At 40.2% G+C, this 19,871-nt stretch overlaps 1 protein-coding gene across 1 annotated transcript in view; it reads right to left on the reverse strand.

Annotated features, from left to right (window-relative positions):
• The window catches only part of LOC141047209 (neuronal acetylcholine receptor subunit alpha-7-like), a 373,011-nt gene that overhangs the window by 152,736 nt on the left and 200,404 nt on the right, over positions 1-19,871 (reverse strand). Inside the window, exon 7 of the mRNA XM_073542164.1 lies at positions 10,320-10,514. Within this exon, the coding sequence (XP_073398265.1) occupies positions 10,320-10,514 (195 nt within the window). The remainder of the gene's footprint in view (positions 1-10,319; positions 10,515-19,871) is intronic.

Below are 19,871 nucleotides of genomic sequence, written 5' to 3' on the forward strand. Positions count from 1 at the left end.
TGGAGGTCCCATTCAACTCTACCATTCTATGATTCTAATAAAAATGCCTCTCTCATTATTCTGGCATTTGGCAAATATTAATAATTATGGTAATCCTTATTGACCTTAATCAGGAAATGTTTATTCTGATTTCACGTCAAATATTGGGAAAAACATGCACATGTGTTTTTTATATATAGTGCATGTAAACTTCTGGTTTCAACTGTAAATATTGAGCGTCATCGCAATAAAGTTTGTGTGTTAGGCCTCTTTCACACTTCAGTCTTTAGATGTCAGTCGAAATCCGCCCTTTTTTAAAAAAGTCCGTCAGATAACGGAATCCAGTGACTGAATCCGTTTTTTAAACTGAGAATGCCAGGAATAATTTCCATTCATTTAATTTAACCCCAAAAGCCATTCTGGCACAGAAAATCTCTCTCTCTCTCTCTCTCTCTCTCTCCAGAATCCTGTTCCTTTAAATTAAAAAAAAAGACATATCCGGTGCATCAGTTTTTCTGCAATCTTCACTGGATCCGTTTTTTCACACTTTGACGGATTTTGACTGACGCCAAAAGACTGAAGAGTGAAAGAGGCCTAAGCGTCATATGACTTCAGGGACATTTTATGAGAACTTCAGATTAATACACAATTGAAATTTTGTTATCTACATAGCAGAATGTTGACTTTCAGTCTCATCCATGGCTGCTGTACTCCCACACTTCATGTCCATTCTCCTCCCAGCCTGTCTGTACAGAATATTGCATGCCTAATGCTTTCTTTTTGCTGAGACCTCTTGAGCTTTGGAGTCATCCAAAACTCTTCCATCTTAGCCAATAAACTATTGTTAAGCAAGTCCTAAGATTCCCATTTACTGAAAAAGTGATCCTGAGTTTAACCTCTCTATTACTGATTTGGCTAGCTCCGTGACCTCATTTTTCTGTTTTCTGCATGCCATGACCTCCTTTCCACTTTCTGTTGAGAGAGAACACTACCTAAGAATTTTCTGTAGACAAGTCCCGATGCCTCTATTGAAGGGTGAAAACCTGATACCACACTCTACTGCTTTACCAAACCCAAATCCGTTTCAAACTTATGGGTCCACAACTCCCCTGTTAGGTCTCGTGAAATAGGTAAATTTGGTCTTGCAGAAATATACCGTAACTTATTTTGCTGTCTTGAAGCCAGACCTTTTAGTTCTCTAGATACACGCCATATTAACCTTCAGGCTCTCAGCTCCAACATTATATCCAATTTCTTCCTGAACTATAAGCTATTGTTACATGCAATCAGTAAAGTACCTTCATGTGAAATCATGGCCTAGCATGCTATCAGCATCCTATTCACAAACTTTTTCTTGATATTTTTCATTGACAATCAACGGTGCATTGATGTCTAAATGATAAATCAGAGGAGCACTAGTATATCTTCACAATCACCCACATTTAAACTTCATGTTACTTATTGTCTGAAATTAAGGTTTGACTCAGAAGTTTTATATATCGGAAATGATAAATGCTGGAAAAAAAGAAAACTTTTAATATACTATGTGCTTCAATACCTTTACAGTTCCAAGATCTCCTGAGGTTGACCAAGTCTTTAGCTTTTCTTTTAAATTGCATTTTAAGACAGCTAATGGCTTTTGAGGCTAACCTTCTTATCCTATGTCATGTGGCAAGGCCCAATAACTCTTTAATTAGGACCTGTCATCACGATTTTGGATTATAAGATAAAGACACGACTATAATGGCACTTTTATGTTTATTAAACTGATAACTTTTTTGTTAGTGTTGTGGTAATGAGTGCAGAGGACCTGGACACTGTACTTGGTCTTTTCCCGCTAGTTTGGGTATTTGCTGGCACTTCCATCTGCTTTCCAGTAGCCTTCCTCCTCTGTTAAAAATCTAATCGATTTCTTGGCTCAATTATATAATGTAGAAGTCACTGTCCATGTTCCTTTCCCAACAATGATGGCACTTGTGTGGGATTTTGGTAGGTGCTGTAATTGCCAGGGGAGGAGGCACATGTGAAGTAACTTCCCTTTGACTATAATTGCACCCAGAGCTGATAGGTACACTTTAAGGATGAGCCCATTTTGGACCTTTAGGACAAATCTTTTTTTTTTTTTGCTTTTTCATTGTCACATTCCAGAAGACATAGTATTTTTTTATTTTTTCGTCGACATAACTGTATGAGGGCTTGTTTTTCTGGGATGAGCTGTATTTGTCAGTAGCAGTTTTTTTGAGGTACATATAACTTATGGCCTAACTTTTATTAACTCTTTATTTAGAGAAATAGGAAAGAAACAGCAATTCTGTTGTTGGTTTTCAATGTTTTATATTTTCGGGTATTCACATACTGCACAAATAAAGCATTACTTTTATTCTATGGATCAGCATGATTATTGTGGTACCAAATTTATTTAGTTTTATTTGTGTTTCATTACTTTTGTACATTAAATACACTGCTTTAAAAAAATGTTTTTGTTGTCATATCTTAAAAGCCGTAAGTTTTACCATTTTAAGTGAACGGATATGAGGGCTTATTTTTTTTGCATTACAAAATGTGGTTTTCAATGATGACATTTTTTGTTACATACAACTTTTTAGTTACTTTCTAATACACTTTTACTACACTTTTTTTGGAGGTAGATTGTACAAAGGAAACAGTAGGTCAGATTTTTTGTACACTATTCAATTAATTGACATATTATCTTTATTCTATAGGTGAATAAGAGTAATAACAATATTTAATTTATATGGCATGCACCATATGGGATACATAATGATATAATTTTACAGTACAGTTCATTACAGTTAGAATTATATTCAACATATAACTTTTTTTACATTTTGTCATTTATAGCACTGTAAACCAGCTCTTTTTAGCGTAATAAGCTGTAATATTTAAGGTTACTATTTTTGAGTTCACACAACTTTTTGACCCAATATTGATATAATTTTATTTTTTTCAACATTTATTGTGCTGAAAAAATCATTTTATGGCTTTATAGTACATGTCACTGCAGATGTGGTGACATTAAATATGCGACTTTTTTGACTATGTTTTTTTCCAGATTAAATTTTTCTTGTTGAGAAAACTGGAATTTTGGAGAGGGTGTTTTCACTTTTTCTTAAAACACTTTAAAACTTTTTTTTAACTTTTTTTCTAGTCCTTTAAGGGGATATACATTAGTAATGCACAGTACTCCATTAGCAGAACTGTGTATGACACTGTCCTGTAAATGATTGAATGACAGCCTATTGTCACATGTATTCATTGTGCTCGCAGTGCTGTGCTGAGGGAGACTCAGGACCAGATACTCTGTGGCAAGCTGGCTTTGTCCAGCCACTTAGACTGGAACCTATAGTAATGACCAATCTGGCAGTATGGTGTGTGTGCTATTCAGAATTTCTTGGCTCTGATCTAGTTACCTGACCACTTCTGTCAGCTAACCCTCAGTTGACTTCGTGGCCCCAACCCAGGTGTCACTGAGTAAATCTAAATCCCGCTGCAGGAGTTAACCCCTCAGTGACCACCAATACGTCTTTTTACTGACCTCACAAATAAGACAATAGCATACCCCAACTAGGGAAAATGCAGCAGCTGTCAGCTGTACACTATAGCTGACACCTTCCTGTATCAACCTCAGTTGGTGTTGGCACCACCCAAGGTTTTTTAACCCTTTGGATGCTGCTATCAATAATGACTACAGCATCTAGATGTTTAACAGAGTGTGGGGGCTCCCTCTTTAACCTCATCGGCACACAGAGATCATGATTGTGTGGCCCTGATGTTTGCCATGGCAATTCATGGCCAAATAACGGCCTTAGAGTCTGCCAGCTATAGTGGCTTGTTCAAAAGTTAGCAACTTTAAGTGGTAAAAATAAAATTTTTCCTTTCTGTTGTGCTACTTTGTATTAATTCCTGAAAAGCAACCAAAGGGTTAATAAACTATCTGCCATCAGTTTTGAATATGCTGAGGGGTGCTGCTTTTAAAATGGTCTCACTTTTGGGGATTTTTAGACATATAGGTCCCCCAAAGTTACTTCAAAACTTAATAGGTCCCTAATAGTGATGAGCAATAGTGATGTTCAAAACAGCTGACATGTCCCGGCTTTGATGCGGGCTCACCGCCGGAGCCCACATCAAAGCGGGGGATACTTCCATCGGACATACTATTCCGTCCGATGGCAGAAAGGGGTTAAAATTAACATAAAGTATATTGTGTCACGAATATGGCTGCAGTTTATTGAAGACCTGGAAGCTTTTGTTAGACTTCCATTGACACCCACGACTGCACTGCGGGGTGCTGATGGGATAACAGAGGGATCACCTTACATCAAGTATATTTTCATTCCCAAGATTAGATAGAATTTCTCAACATTACATTCCCAAAGGATAAAAAAGCTACCTGTATATCTCAACTTAAAAACATAAATCACCTAGACCAGACAATTTCTTATTACTAATTTACATTAAAATCCTTTCTTACACCATAGATCCAAACATTTTATAACTCATCCACAGCTTTTGAAAAGAATTGTTTCAAACAAAAATAATACAATCCCCAAACATAGAAAGAACAACTGCCCTTCCATGCAATTGTAGACTGATCTACTTGTTAAACATCAATACAAAAATGATAGTTAAAAGATTAATTAAGAACCTTCTATAAATCATAGAGGCCAAGTGGGATTTACCAGAGGAAGGATTGCTCCTGATGGAACAAGACAAGTAATAAGTTTAATCTCTTATGTAGAAAAAATAAAACTTCCTCCCTATTCTTAACCCCCAAAGCAGAAAAAGTCTTCTGTCGGATTCACTGCGAGATTGGGATTCCTTCAAAACCCTATGCAAATTTGGCTTCACAGAATTCAGTTTGATTCAATTAAACCCTATATACATCCCCCTCAACCAAAGCATTTGCCAGTAACTCCCTATTTGATTTCCATCTCCCCATAACCAATAGAACCTGTCAATGTTGTCCCCCTTTCCAGCTTCTTTTTAATTTGGTTATGCAACCCCTTGGTGAATTAATAAGACATGACCCCCATCTTAAAAGTATCCATTTGAATATCTAAGAGAACTTAAAATTGATCAATCCCTCCAATTATTAGTCACGAATGAATTACCCTACATGTAACAACAGCAAGCAATAAAACTAACCTTTTTCTCATACACTACATCTAAAAAGAGTTAGATAACTTTTCCAAAATAGAACCCACATGGCTGGGTAGAGTTATCGCCTATAAAATGCTGACTTTTCCCAAAATGCATTGCATATTTAATACCCGTACAATAATTAAATACACCCCACTCTTGGCTCCACAAATTCCAGAAACAGTCCCTATCATTCCTACTGAATTCTCAAACTCATTTTGTTAAAAAATAGAACTGATGGAGACTTGGGGGTACCTAATTTCACAAGTTGCTATCGCACTTCATTTTTAAATCAGTAAAATGTTGGTTACTCCCCTCTGACTCTAACAACTGGATGGATAAGGATGGAAAAAGTATTTTTAGACTTATTGCTTAAATCCCTCCCTTAATTGACCTTAGCATTCCACTATCCCACTTCCAAACCATTAAAGGAAATATCTTGTTGTGGAAAACCCTTCTCCCGACACGCTCACACAACCCACCCTTTCTTGATCTTCCAGTTTCTCTCACAGCACTCAAAATCATTATCCCTGATCTGGGTACCTCAGGATGGATAAATAATGGAATAGTTAATATTGCAGCTCTTAAAAAAAAGGTTCCTTTAAAAATTTGATAGATGAGTTTAAAATTAAAAATAGAGAAGCATTTAAAATTGTTAAAATTTCGTCTACAAAAAAAAAGAAATGCTTAAATCCTTTTTCTGTCAAATGGTCAACATTTACAAAAAGTGCTTACTCTTTCTTCCCCTTTTCTATGCACTTCTCTTCAGAACATGCATTATAAGCTGCTCTTATCCACTGAGTATGTAACGCCTTCCAAATTAGTCAGATTTTCTTCTTCTCAATCTGACAAATGTTGGAAAAACTGAAATAAAATTGTCACAAGTTCACGCATTTTCTGGGAATGCCCTAAACGTATCCATTATCAGAAAGATGTTTCAACCATAATATCATATTTGTCATATTTTGTCAAGTGCAAAGTCTCCCACCTTCCTTTTTCTTCTTTTCTTTTAATATTAAAATACCAATAAAATTCATAACACTAAAATATATTTTATATAGATTTATCTGGCTGCAATCATGTAACTTCAATCAGCATGAATTAGATGACAGGTTTCCTTTAAACATGGATTTTCGTGATGCGCAGTCAGGCCAGAAAATAGTTGAAAATTTCTTAACAGCAGGTAGAAAAAGGACATATTATGGCAAGCAAAGTCACAGACGTGACAGATTTGTTGCTTTACAGAAGGACAATGACAAGATGAATTTCCACTTTTTGACTCATTCTGATCCGATTAAGTGTACAGAATGCTGTCGGCTAATTTTACAATTTGTTCCTATTCTAAATTCGTAATATAACTTTTTACTTTTCTACTAGAAAGGTAAAGCTTTAGGTGATGCAGTTCTTTGAGAATACATCAGTCATACTAAACCCAAATGTCCTATCCACCCCCAAGGTTACAAGATTCCTTGCCTGGCATACCAAAAGTATGGAAGTAATAACATATGACTTATACAATAATATAACTAATTTAAAAAGTTGACTTTACAACATTTCAATAGGGCTGTATAAATGTTAAATGTATTTGCAATTTATGATAAATGTATTTGCAGGACTCCTTTTCTAGGAAAAATAATGTCAGCAAAGACCTCTGTGCAGAGTACAAAAAACAATCGCTGATAATAGAGGTTGAAATTGTAAAATTAAAGTTTGCTTTAAGGGGTTGTTTAGTACCTTATTATTAATGGATGTATATAGATATACAAGTCCTCACAAAATTAGAATATCATCAAAAAGTGAATTTATTTCAGTTCTTCAATACAAAAAGTGAAAGTCATATATTATTTAAAGTCATTACAAACAGAGTGATCTATTTCAAGTGTTTATTTCTGTTAATGTTGATGATTATGGCCCACAGCCAGTGAAAATCCAAAAGTCATTTTCTCATAAAATTATAACAATTAGCAAAAAGCACCTGTAAAGGCTTCCTAAGCATTTAAAAAGGTCCCTTAGTCCGTTTCAGTAGGCTCCATAATCATGGGGAAGACTGCTGACTTGACAGATGTCCAGAAGGCAGTCATTGACATACTCCACAAGGAGAGTAAGCCCCAAAAGGTCATTGCTAAAGAAGCTGGCTGTTCACAGAGTGCTGTATCAAAGCATATTAATGGAAAGTTGAGTGGAAGGAAAAAGTGTGGTAGAAAAAGGTGCACAAGCAACTGGAATAACTGCAACCTTGAAAGGATTACTAAGAAAAGGCCATTCAAAAATTTGGGGGAGATTCATAAGGAGTGGACTTCTGCTGGAGTCATTGCTTCAAGAGCCACCACACACAAATGTATCCAGGAAAGTGTCGCATTCGTTGTGTCAAGCCAGTCATGACCAATATACAACGCTAGAAGCGTCTTACCTGGACCAAGGAGAAAAAGAACTCGACTGTTGCTCAGTGGTTCAAGGTGTTGTTTTTGTCATGATCAGGACATGGTTAATGTCCTGCTCTCTCAGGGTTAAACCTTTGCTGGCCTCTCTTTATATCTGGGAGTGGTATTTATACTCACTTCAAACTAGAATCCCTGTCAGCTATACTTTCGGTTTAGTCTGTGTGTCTGACCCTTTGAGTGTGTGTGTATGGTTGCTTCAGTTTATTTGCTGTCCGTGCAGGACACTGCTTGTTTGATATCTTGGTTTTCTGACTCCTGGCTTCCCCTCTGACAATCCTCGGTCTTCCCCCTTTGGCACCTCGTGATTTCCTGGTTTTGATCTCAGCTGGTTTGAGTACTCTCCTGTGTTTATCATCTCCTCTGCACCCCGGCGTCTGGCTCCACCCCCAACCACCTCCTACTCTGTCACATGGTTCAGGTCCTGTTTGTACCTGGTGTGCTTCCTGTCGTTCTGCTCTCAGTTCCCTGGCTGCAGTGTACAGCAATCTCTGCAGCAGTTACCCTGTCACTTGGTTCAGGTCCTGTTTGTCCCCGGTGAGTTCTGTATTTCTTTTGGCTTGTGGAAGAAAAGCCATGCGAAAACCCAGAAAAAAATGCCAACTCCATGCAGATGTTATCCTTGGACAAATTTGAACCCTTGAACCTTGGGCTCCAGGACTGCAAGGCACAGGTGTTAACCACTCAGACGCTATGCAATCATATGGTTGCAGTTTCAGTGATAAAACGCATATGATGCATGTGTGGCACAACAAACCAACAGAACAGCTAGCACTGAAGACACTGTATACCAGATATACAGTATGTTGTCCATAGGGATCAATGATGTTTAACTTGTATAGCTTAGAAAAAAGAGGAGATCTCATTTACATGTATAAATATATGTGTGGCCAGTACAAAACACTGGCACATGACTTATTCCTTCAAAAGGCCATACCAAGGACCAGGGGGTACTCATTACAGGTGGAAAAGGCGATTTCGGCAGCTAAATAGGAAAGGGTTCTTTACAGTTAGAGCAGTCAGACTGTGGAATGCCCTACTACAAGAGGTAGTAATGACTCACACTGTGACAGGTTTTAAAAAGGGGTTGGATGATTTCCTCGATACACATAACATTGTGGGTTATAGGTATATTAGTGACAAAATGTTCAATTGGTGGAGAAAGGTTGAACTTGATGGACCTAGGACTTTTTCAATTTATGTAACTCTGTAACTTAAAAGGGTTTTTCAAGTTATTTTTATTTTTTAAAGGGCTAAAACTTAAAAAAAATAAAAGTAGTAATATTTTTATTCCCACAACCCCTATTTCATTTACTTGGCTTTTCTGGGTTCTATTATCTGGTCTCGTTGCAACACACCAGAAATTGGTGGAAATGTCTGCTCAGCCAATGACTAAGTGAACAGTGTTTAAAAATAAATTAAATACCCTGTAAAACCCCATTAAAAGTCACAACTGGTGGGATACTAGATAATAAAATTTGCAATGCCTGATTCTAACAGCAATAAAAAGAAATGATATAACTTTAGAGCCTTAAATCAGACCTTAGGCTGGTTTCACACTTGCGTTTTTTTGCGCTGCGTTTTTGCGGATAAATTCGCATGAGGTTTTTTTCTTATACTTAACATGGGTGCGCATTGTCATGTGTTTGTACGCATTTGTATGCGCATGCGTTTTTTTGTAGTGTGCGCCCGGGCGCACAAAATGCATCCTGTTGCATTTTTTGTGCGTCTGACCTGTCTCAAAAAAACGCATGCGCACGCAATGTGCACGAAATTCACCCAAAAAAACATTTAAAGTCTATGGGAGTGCTGACATGCGCATGGTCACGCGCACGTCAGCGCAAAAAAGCATGCTTTTTTTGCAAAAAACAAGAAAATGCATAAAAACGCATGGTTCGTTTTTAATGCGCGTTTGCACTGCGCATACAGCACAGTGCAAAAAAGCACAAGTGTGAAAGTAGCCTTAATTAGACAATCGGAATACAGAAGAATAAAACGCAAGTGCAGATGAAAACATGGTCCAGCACCGAGTAAAGCTAAATTACCAGGTTCTGTCTGATTTCCATCCATAGTTTGTTTTTGGAACTGCAGAAAAAAGTTCTGCTTGAACCCATGTAAAGAAATGGGCCCTATGCTTCCATGTGAAACTGCAATGCACAGGAGCCTAATTGCGTTTCTTTCTATTTGTCTTTTCTCAATTGTGCAGATAAACCGAAAGGATAAACCGACATGTGAACAGAGCCTAACAAGTAAAGATACGTTTTTGTCAACCATATAACCAATATTATAGTAATGCGAGAGGAATAGGAAAGTTTTATATTGGCAAGTTTTATGCCCTACTTTTTTACATTCATTTTCTACAATATGTTGTTAAACACAAAGGCTTGGGAGCATGTGTTTATTCATTTGTGTTATAGGAAAATAAAAAAGATAGAAATCCCTCCAGACCGTAAAATTTGAACATTTATCGAGAATTTGATTGCAGGAATGTGAAGTGCTGACTTTTAATAAAGTTTCAATTGCTTCAGAGCTCGCTCCGTGGAAGAATAAAGAATACGTTCGGTATCAAACAGTATTGATGTGATGGTTCAATGTAATTGGTAAATTAGTCAACGCTGCTCTTATCCCCTACACACTGCAGTGCAGTCATAAGAAGCAGTGTCAGGAGACATTATTCCTAATGTGAACACATATCTCAAACATATTGTTTTCTAATATTTCCAAAGAGAAGTCATTACCTACCCAGCGATATCTTTTCTCCTGAATCAGCAGGCAACAGGAACACCAACAATGCTAATCCAGATATAAGGACGCAAGGTATCAATAAATTTAATCCATAGTATAAGGTACGCCTACGCATTGTCACCGTGTATGTCACGTCTGGGTAGGGCTCCTTACAGCAGTCGTAGTACAATTCATTCCTTTTGCCTGGCACATCTGCAAAAGAAAATATAATGGATTTAATATACTGCAAATATAAGAATTTTCCATCTCCATGTTTTTATTTAAATCTATAAATCCCTGTGTGTAAATTGGTTTACTAATATATTTTTTTATAAGGGCTGGAGCTCCATTTTTCTGTTATAGCGTATAGAAGCCAATACATAGATATATGGAGTCTTATGACTTACTTCTTTTTGTCTGCAGCTGTCACTAATGGGAGCTTAGGAATTTACAGCATACAACATATATTGCACACAAAAAGAGAGACCCTGGACATGAACTAGAGATAATGAATCATAAAACCAGCCATAATGAAGGGAAGATTAAAAATACCTTTATTAGTAATGGTAAGTAGTATTCTACATAAAAAAGTGCTTGTGCACGAAAGAAATATATAACATTAAAATACTAATATACAGTATATGGAATCACCAGTATACAAAAATATATATGCTATCAGTAGTTCATAGTAATAAATCAGCAAAGACCAAATGGGGCTTTTTAAAAAAGTGACAAATAGTCATACAAAGTTACCAGTGCCAAAGTGCCTAAATATATAATGACCCAACAGCCATATTAAATGCCAATATACATATAAAGTAATATTAAATCACACAATATAAAAAGAAATGAATCATAAAGTGCAATTGTGCCAAAATTGTGCAAAAAAGACAAGATATTATTGATGAACAGGTCCTGCACAGGAATGTGCTGCGATAAAATAGAGATAATGCAATATATAAAGTACCTGGGAAAAGATGATATACGTGCACAGTGCACCCTGACGCGCGTTTCGGTGTAACTCCTTCATCAGGGGGTCAACATATATTGAACAGTGTGTAGTTGGCTCCCACGCTCTGTATGCTATTTGCTGCATATAAACATATTTTTATTATTCATGGGATCTATGGAGTAACGTTTCTCCTTGTGGAAAGTAATAAACCAGGCCTGGAGTGTCAGAATAAGTAGACTTATACGCCATGCATGCTCCTCTGGGAAATTAAGTATGGAAATTGCCTCTTCAGAGAGGAAGAGGACTAGAACTCTAGTGCCACCTATTTGAAGTAGCAATCCTAAAAGTCAATATCGATCCTTTTAAGGAGCCTTGTCACATGACTTAGGATAAAAGCCAAACCAGAATCTCAATTTACAGACAGGGTGTTTTGGGGAATTGCCCCTTGGCAGTGTAAAGCATGAGATCATATTTGGCTAGGTGAGAAGCTTAAGACTTGGATCAAAGGGGTAACATTTCTACTTTTGGGGAGTGACAAGCCAGGCCTGGCATATCAAAGGAAGGAGACTTAAATGCAATGGATATATTTAATTTTCCAGAGGATCATACATTGTGTATAAGTCTCCTTACTCTGACATGCCAAGTAACACTAAACAGCCAAGTAAGTGACACACCTCTGGAATCAGGGTTTCTGCTCCTAGATCATGCTGCTCTCAGATTAGGTAGCAAACACCTGGTGACATTTTCACTTTAAAATCCATCTTGCTAAAAGCAAGACAGACTTCCAACTTTTCTGAGTGCTTGCTGACATACGTATTGAAGTCTATAGAGACAGGAGGTGAGAAAAGAAGAAGGGAGAAGCAGAGTGAGAGGTAGAGATAAATAGCTACAGCTTTCTAAAAATTAGTTTCTCTTTCCAGTGCTAGATTCACCACAGCTACACTGCTGAATTATTGAATTATATCTTTAAAACTGATGTTTCTGAACAGAGATGAAAGAGCACCAATACCTCATGTCTCTGTGTACTGCGTATGGTTAACATTATAGCAGGTACTTTTTATGCACTCACTCAGTGACAGCAGAGGATACTCTACCATTTGTTTAGCTATAAAGTCTGCAGAACATGGTTAAAACTCTAAGTCAGAAGTCATAGAATGGCCAGAAATAGTGTTATTCTTCATATATACGTACATAAAACAGCTTATTCTGAAAAGTCGCCTGAAATGACAGGTAATATTTTAGGGGACTCTGTCAGCAAAGAATTACTGCTGCTCAAACCAGTACAGGCGCTTGGTGCATCAGAGTTGGGCCAAATATTTAACTACACCTTCCCACCTGCTTCTTTTTAATCTATCTCTACTAGACATGAGCGAATATTTTAATGTTCGGTTCAGATTGCAATTGCTGAATTTGCAATATTCGCTGATTTATTAGTTGAATATTCGCCGAACACTGCCAAATGCCATTCAAATCAATGGGAGGCAAAAACAAATGCATGTACAACACCTTCAAACAACCCCAAAAGCTGTCAAAACACATCAAATTATGGGGAAACACCAAGAAAGTGGCCTCAATTCCCCCACAGTACAAATTATAGCATGGTTTGGCAGCAATCAGTCATACATGAGGTATGGGGGTCTGGGCCAGCATTTACAGCTTTCAATTGAAAGTCAAAGTAAGGCGAGGTGGGTGACGGATTGCTTTAGGCCTGCTGTGCTGGTAGCCCTGATACCACATGCAACAGCTCAACCTGCTTTCATGCTCAGCCACACTCAGGCGCACAAATATCAGTTTCATAGAGTACTATTGTCAGAAAAATCTAAGGATATTAGTAACATGGGTAGTTGACTCAAAGGAAGTGGAGGCTTGACGGTCTTGGAGGCCTACTGCTACAGGCAAGATGCATGAATTAGACCCGACCAGAAGTCTACACATTTCTCAAAATTATTAGCAGACACAACTGAAGTGGCATCAATTTCACCACAGTAGAAATAGTATAATGGAGAATGATATCTCTTTCACTACAGCCAACCCAGCAGATGGAGAGACCCAATCAACACTCTCCATATTTCCAAAAATTAGTGGCAGACACCACCAAAGTGGCATCAATTTCACCACAGTAGAAATAGTGTAATAGTGTAATAACCTGCAGGAATGCGGGATGCAGTCACGCATGTGGAGGCAGAGCAAGGGTTAAACAGGTTTATTTATAGTGGGATGTGCTCCACGCGGGGAGTGAGAGATTGTAGAGAGAAGGGCGAGGAATGGGGTAGAACTGGAAAGTTGGCAGGGTAAGTGAGGGACGAACAAGAGTTCAGTAATAAAGAGGTTAAACTTATCGGACTGTAGTCTTCTGTTGTGAGGGCGTACAGGGTTCCAACGGTGGCACCGGCAACAGCAGCGAGGGTCATCTCATCGCAGTCTCTGACAGGTGGGAATCCAATGGTGGCACAGACAACAGCGGCACATGCAGTCTCTCAAGTCTCTGTCCACGATAAAGAAACAACCTCCAGGGAAAACAACAGGATGCTGGGCGGTGAGATGGGTTCCTGCTCTCGCCACTCTTAGTCACAAGTCCACACTCAGAACGTGTCACTGCAGGGACAGTGCCGCGCTCCTGGGTCAGTCCAGGTGCTACTTTCAAGGGCTCAAATCTGTCACTGTGCACGCCGTCCGGCATGCACTAGCGACTGTCTCAGGCTTGTCAAAGGAGTCTCCTCCGGTCACGGAGGCTGGTGGGTCCCCGTTTACACAGAGGGCGCTCACCTTGTACTGTCGGTCTGTCTCAGTCCTCAGCAGGAGGTCTATTTTGAGTATACTGTCACTTTTGGGCAGAGCGGGTGTAGTACTCACTGTCTCCTAGTGTATGGCACCTGGCTTAGCTCTGCTCTGCTGGCACAGTTCCACACACTCTGCTCTGCTGGTACAGCTCCGCACACTCCACTCGGCTGACACGGCTAATTCCTCCAGCACCACAGCTCCTATTCCGGGCAGCAGCAGCACGGCCTGTCACAGGGCCAGCACTCTCTGGAGGGGGAAACAGAGTGCGCTCTCCTCTGCTCTGCGTGCTTTACTTGGCGCCAACTCCTGCTGCAGCACGCGTTTTACCTTCTTATGCCCCTATGTCAGCAGAAAACTCCTTCTCTATTCTCCTTCCCTCCTGCAGCAGGGGAAGGTCCACCTCCCTCAGGCTTCCCCCCACAAACAGAGGATGCAGCCCCTTCAGTTCCTGACCAGGCATGCAAGTACCCACGGTCCGGTCCACCTCCTTACATTAGGAAGCGACAGGTTTTCCACTACACCTAACCCCGCAGATGGACACCCAACCAGGATTTTTAACATTTCCAAAAATTAGGACCTGACACCACTGAAGTGGTATCAATTCCACCAGAGTAGAAATAGTATAATGGAGAATGATATCTCTTTCACTACAGCCAACCCATCAGATGAAGAGACACAATCAGGACTTTGCACATTTCCAAAAATTATTGGCAGACACCACCACCACAGTCAAACATGCAGAGATTCTGATAAAGAGCAACCACGTTGTCTCCTCTTCCTTACACCCAACCATCATTAGGGGATTTTAAATCGATACAGGGGGACAAACGGACTGAATAAACTTTATCGGAACAAAACCCACGTATCACCACATATGACCTAGTTAGCCCTGCACGTCCACTAACATTCCTGCCTACCAGCGGAGGTTGGTACCCTTAAAATACAATGTTTGGCACCCCCTGCTCCACGGTGGCTGTCCCTCACTGACCCTTCAGGCCTTGTACTGATAAGCAGGGCGTCGAGACCAGACAATAAATAACTATTCTAACAGTGGGAGGGATGTTATAAGGCACGTGATAGATATTGATAAGGGGTACTTATCATTCTGATGTTGATGGATAAACAATGCTTCTAGGCCTCTGTAACAACCCTGCCGGCATCACTGCATGGCTTCCCATCCCTCACACACCAACTTACTTACTGCTCTAGGCCTTGCTTTGTGTTCTGTCTGCTGATAGCTCCATGTTGTGTGCTTCTTGCTTCCTGCCTGCTCTGTGCATGTTTCCTGGCTGTGTGCATAGGGGGGCGGCACCAGAACTCTCTGGTTCTTATGGAATCAGGGTGTACCTTTCTAATGTGTCCCTGGCCAATTACCAAGAGGCCTCTAGTATTTAGGGCATCTCCACCCAGTGGAACCTGCCTGTGCAATGTCTTAACTTAGTTAGTGTCTTGCTACTGAGCTGCCAGGTCCTGTCCTGTGTTTTGCCTTCTCTGGAGGGTTGATTCCTAGCTTTGCTTTGTTCCTGTCTGTCCGCCCTCCAGGAGACAGAATATCCTGGTCTCTATGCTATTGCTCCTGACGTTGTCTCGTACTTGTCTTTGCCACCCTCCAGGAGGCAGAATATCGTGGTCCCTGTGCCTTTGTTCCTGTACCTTGTCTCCTACCATTATCTTGTCTGAACTCAGTCCTACCTCCGTCTCTTGGACTCCTCATCTGTGGATACTTTCCCTGCTGTGTCTATCCTTGTGTCCTCTCTGTCTGCCTGTGCTCCACACTCTTGTGCCTCTGCCTGCTCCGTACTCTTGTGACTTTATCTGTGCTCTACACTCTTGCGGCTCTGCTTGCTTCGTACTCTTGCAGCTCTGCTTATGCTCCTCACTCTTGTGGCTCTGCCTGCTCCATACTCTTGTGACTCTGCCTGTGCCTCGCACTCTTGCGGCTCTGCCTGTGCTCCACACTCTTGTGGCTTTGCCTGCTCCGTACTCTTGCGGTTCTGCCTGTGCCCAGCTTCCACTGCTGCGGAACCTCTTGCTGCAAACTGCAGATCCTCTCCGTAGTTTTGAGGTTCACCTCCTGTGGGAACAGGTCTCTACCTGTTCCTTCATACACTATTCCTTCCTGCCAGTACCAGTACCTGCACCTGCTGTGTGAACAGGCCTCTACCTGTTCCTTCATACACCATTCTTTTCTGCAAGTACCAGTACCTGCACCTGCTGAGTGAACAGAACCCTATCTATTCCATAACCACTCCTTCCTGCCCGTGTCCCTGTGCCTTTCGAGTTGGTCCCTACTCCTGTGTCTCAGCCGTACTCACCTGCTGTGTGTCTCAGCCATATCCGCCTGCCCTGAGCCTCAGTCGTGCCTGCCTGCCCTGTGTCTCAGCCACGCCTGCCTGCCCTGTGTCTCAGCTGTGCCTGCCTGTCCTGTGTCTCAGCCGTGCCTTCCTGCCTTGTGTCTCAGCCGTGCCTGCCTGCCTTGTGTCTCAGCCGTGCCTGCCTGCCAGTGTCTCTGCCGTGCTTGCCTGCCTGCTCGTCCAAGTATCAGCCGTGCTCATCTGCCAGTCGTGCCTGTTGCTCGCATCTGTCCTAGTGTTTCGTCTCCCCAAGTGGGATCAGCAGCCACAGCCAGACACCACCCTGGAGTGGCACCTGGCAGCTGCCTGCCGCACAAGCCTGACCTCACCCTCAGAGGCTCCAGTGAAAACCAAGGCAGCTGTCTAAGTCATGCCCCTTCCAGGGTAGTCTGGTTTGTGGCACAGTGGGGCCACAACCCCCTCGCTCGCGCCAACCTGCCAAGGCATCAGCATGACAGCCTCTGCCTTATTGTTCCGCTAAAGCTTATTCAGTCCTTATGTCTCCCCTATATCTATATAAAATCCTCTAATCATGGTTTGGTGTAAGGAAGAGGAGACAACGTAGTGGCTCTTTATTGTAATCTCTGTATGCTTGACTGTCTGAATAACATGTTGCATGTCACATATGAAATATATCGTGTATATCGTGTTTATCACAATTTTGTGCACTTTAGGTTTTCTTTTGTGGTGCTGCTTCTATATTTCTTCTAATAAACAATTATTTTAAGGGTTATATGTACATGAAAGTGAGAAGTCCCCTACTGCATGATGTTAGTAACAGAAGAATTTTTTGGGGGCCTGTGGATGAGCCCTCTATAACATAGACTAGATGCTACAAACAATTTGAAAGCGAGATGTCTCCTACTGTATGATGTTATTAACAGAACATTTTTTTGTTACTATGGGTGCTGTCTGTATAACCTAGAAGCTATGCTCCAAACAATTTCAAAATTCTTCTTACCCTGCTTTATCACGATTGTAAAACCCCTCAAACTGTTTTTTTTTATGTGCATCAGCTCTGCACACACAATTTCACAGTCACAAAATTACAATGTGGGATTTGGTGGGCTGTATCACGTTTAGCAACAGAAAATAATATTTTTTTATGTGCGTGAGGTCTGCAGACAGATTAATTTCAACATCAAAAAATTACAACATGGGATAGGGTGGGCTATATCACGTTTACCAACAGAAAAAACTATTTTTTTTTTAATGTGCATGAGTTATACACACTATGGAATTTCACCGCCACTAAAGAACAAGGTGAGATATGGCATGGTGAATCACGGTAGCAACTGCCCCAAAAAATATTTCTTCATGCACAACAGCTCAAATCACAGAACAATGTCACCACAGCACTAAATAACAAAGTGTGATATGGCATCTTGTTTCACAATTAGCTAATGAAAAAATAAGATTTAGAATGGTATACTCGTGCATGGAGCACAAAAGAAGAAGTGCACATCACACTTGTATGTGTATGTCATGTGCCCTGCTGTGTTTGCCTGTGGACCTCAGTAACAGTAAAAAAAAATATATATATTGCTGGAAATCGGATTTCACAGCCACATAGGACACTACCTAGCTAAACTATCTGAGTAAGAAACAACCTCCTAGCTAACTACCTAAAATCTAGCTGCTAACAATGCCAGCGCCAGGAGCAGCCTCTCTGTGCTGTTACACTGTCAAAATGGCACTAAAACAAGATGTCCGCTTTTTATATGGAGAGGGACATGTGATTTAAGCAGCCAATGACACAAGCCGTTGTGTCAGGACATTGTGGATGTTTCCTGCGCCCTGATTAGCTAGCCGAATGTGTACACATAAAGTTAGAAAAAAAATTACTGTTTACAATCGCGCCGTGCCTCTGAACTCTGCAAACCCCCTCCCCTCATCAAACACATGCCCCATGCTCATGATACACCACCATTATTGTAGCCAAAGTGCTGAAAATGCTTTCAGTGGCAATGTAAATATTTTCCCGCACTTCTTACCAAATGTTACCGATATTTTCCGATTTTAAAAAATTTGGCTTGTGTTTCTGATCACGAAACCGAATGTGCCATATTCGTACTGAATTTATGTTTGGTGATTGCTAATCACTAACCTCCACCCCTATTTGGCTCTATGATGCTGTTTATGAACACGTCACATGATGTAAACCAGTAGCATCTCCAGATCCCTTTGATTGTGATAGGACCTGTTCAGTTTTAATCATGGTGTCCTGAACTTCCTCTTCATGTAAGATGTTGTATTATCTGGCAATACTCCATATAAATCATTCCATCTTTTCACATTATTCAGTGTCAAGGTGTCGGGCATTTTGATAAGTAGACAACCGATATATATATATATATATATATATATATAGATAGATAGATAGATAGAATTGTTCTATTTCTTGAGTATGCTTTTCTCTCAGTCATTATGATATATATGTCTAAAATTACTGCTAGTTAATGTAAAACATGGTTCTTCAGTCACATTGATTATTGTGCTGTCAGTATACTTGCTGCCTGCAGGAAATGTTAGGGTATGTTACTGTGTTACTGCAGTCATCTCTGCACTGCGCGGACAAAGGAGAATTCCTCTGTTATCTTAGGATGAGATACATTTCAGCATAATCTTGGAAAATAATTTTATATTTGGTTTCAAATGTTAGGAGTATTAAGGATCAATTTAAAAGTACATTTTTTAAATACAATCACCAAATTTAAAGGAGTCAAGAAATATACAGTTTGGAAATATATTCTAAGGATCAACCCTTTCAATGACATGGACATACAGTTGTGGCCAAAAGTATTGACACCCCAGCAATTCTGTCAGATAATACTCAGTTTCTTCCTGAAAATGATTGCAAACATAAATTCTTTGGTATTATCTTCATTTAATTGGTCTTAAATGAAAAAACACAAAAGAGAATGAAGCAAAAAGCAAAACACTGATCATTTCACATAAAACTCCAAAAATGGGCCAGACAAAAGTATTGGCACCCTTAGCCTAATACTTGGTTGCACAACCTTTAGCCAAAATAACTGCGACCAACCGCTTCCGGTAACCATCAATGAGTTTCTTACCGTGCTCTTCTGGAATTTTAGACCATTCTTCTTTGGCAAACTGCTCCAGGTCCCTGATATTTGAAGGGTGCCTTCTCCAAACTGCCATTTTTAGATCTCTCTACAGGTGTTCTATGGGATTCAGGTCTGGACTCATTGCTGGACACCTTAGAAGTCTCCAGTGCTTTCTCTCAAACCATTTTCTAGTGCTTTTTGAAGTGTGTTTTGGGTCATTGTCCTGCTGGAAGACCCATGACCTCTGAGAGAGACCCAGCTTTCTCACACTGGGCCCTACATTATGCTGCAAAATATGTTGGTAGTCTTCTGACTTCATAATGCCATGCACATGGTCAAGCAGTCCAGTGCCAGAGGCAACAAAGCAACCCTAAAACATCAGGGAACCTCCGCCATGTTTGACTGTAGGGAC

This window comes from Dendrobates tinctorius, unplaced genomic scaffold, assembly GCF_039654945.1.
Source record: "Dendrobates tinctorius isolate UK_male_01 unplaced genomic scaffold, ASM3965494v1 ptg000011l, whole genome shotgun sequence".
In the NCBI taxonomy this organism is placed as follows: Eukaryota; Metazoa; Chordata; class Amphibia; order Anura; family Dendrobatidae; genus Dendrobates; species Dendrobates tinctorius.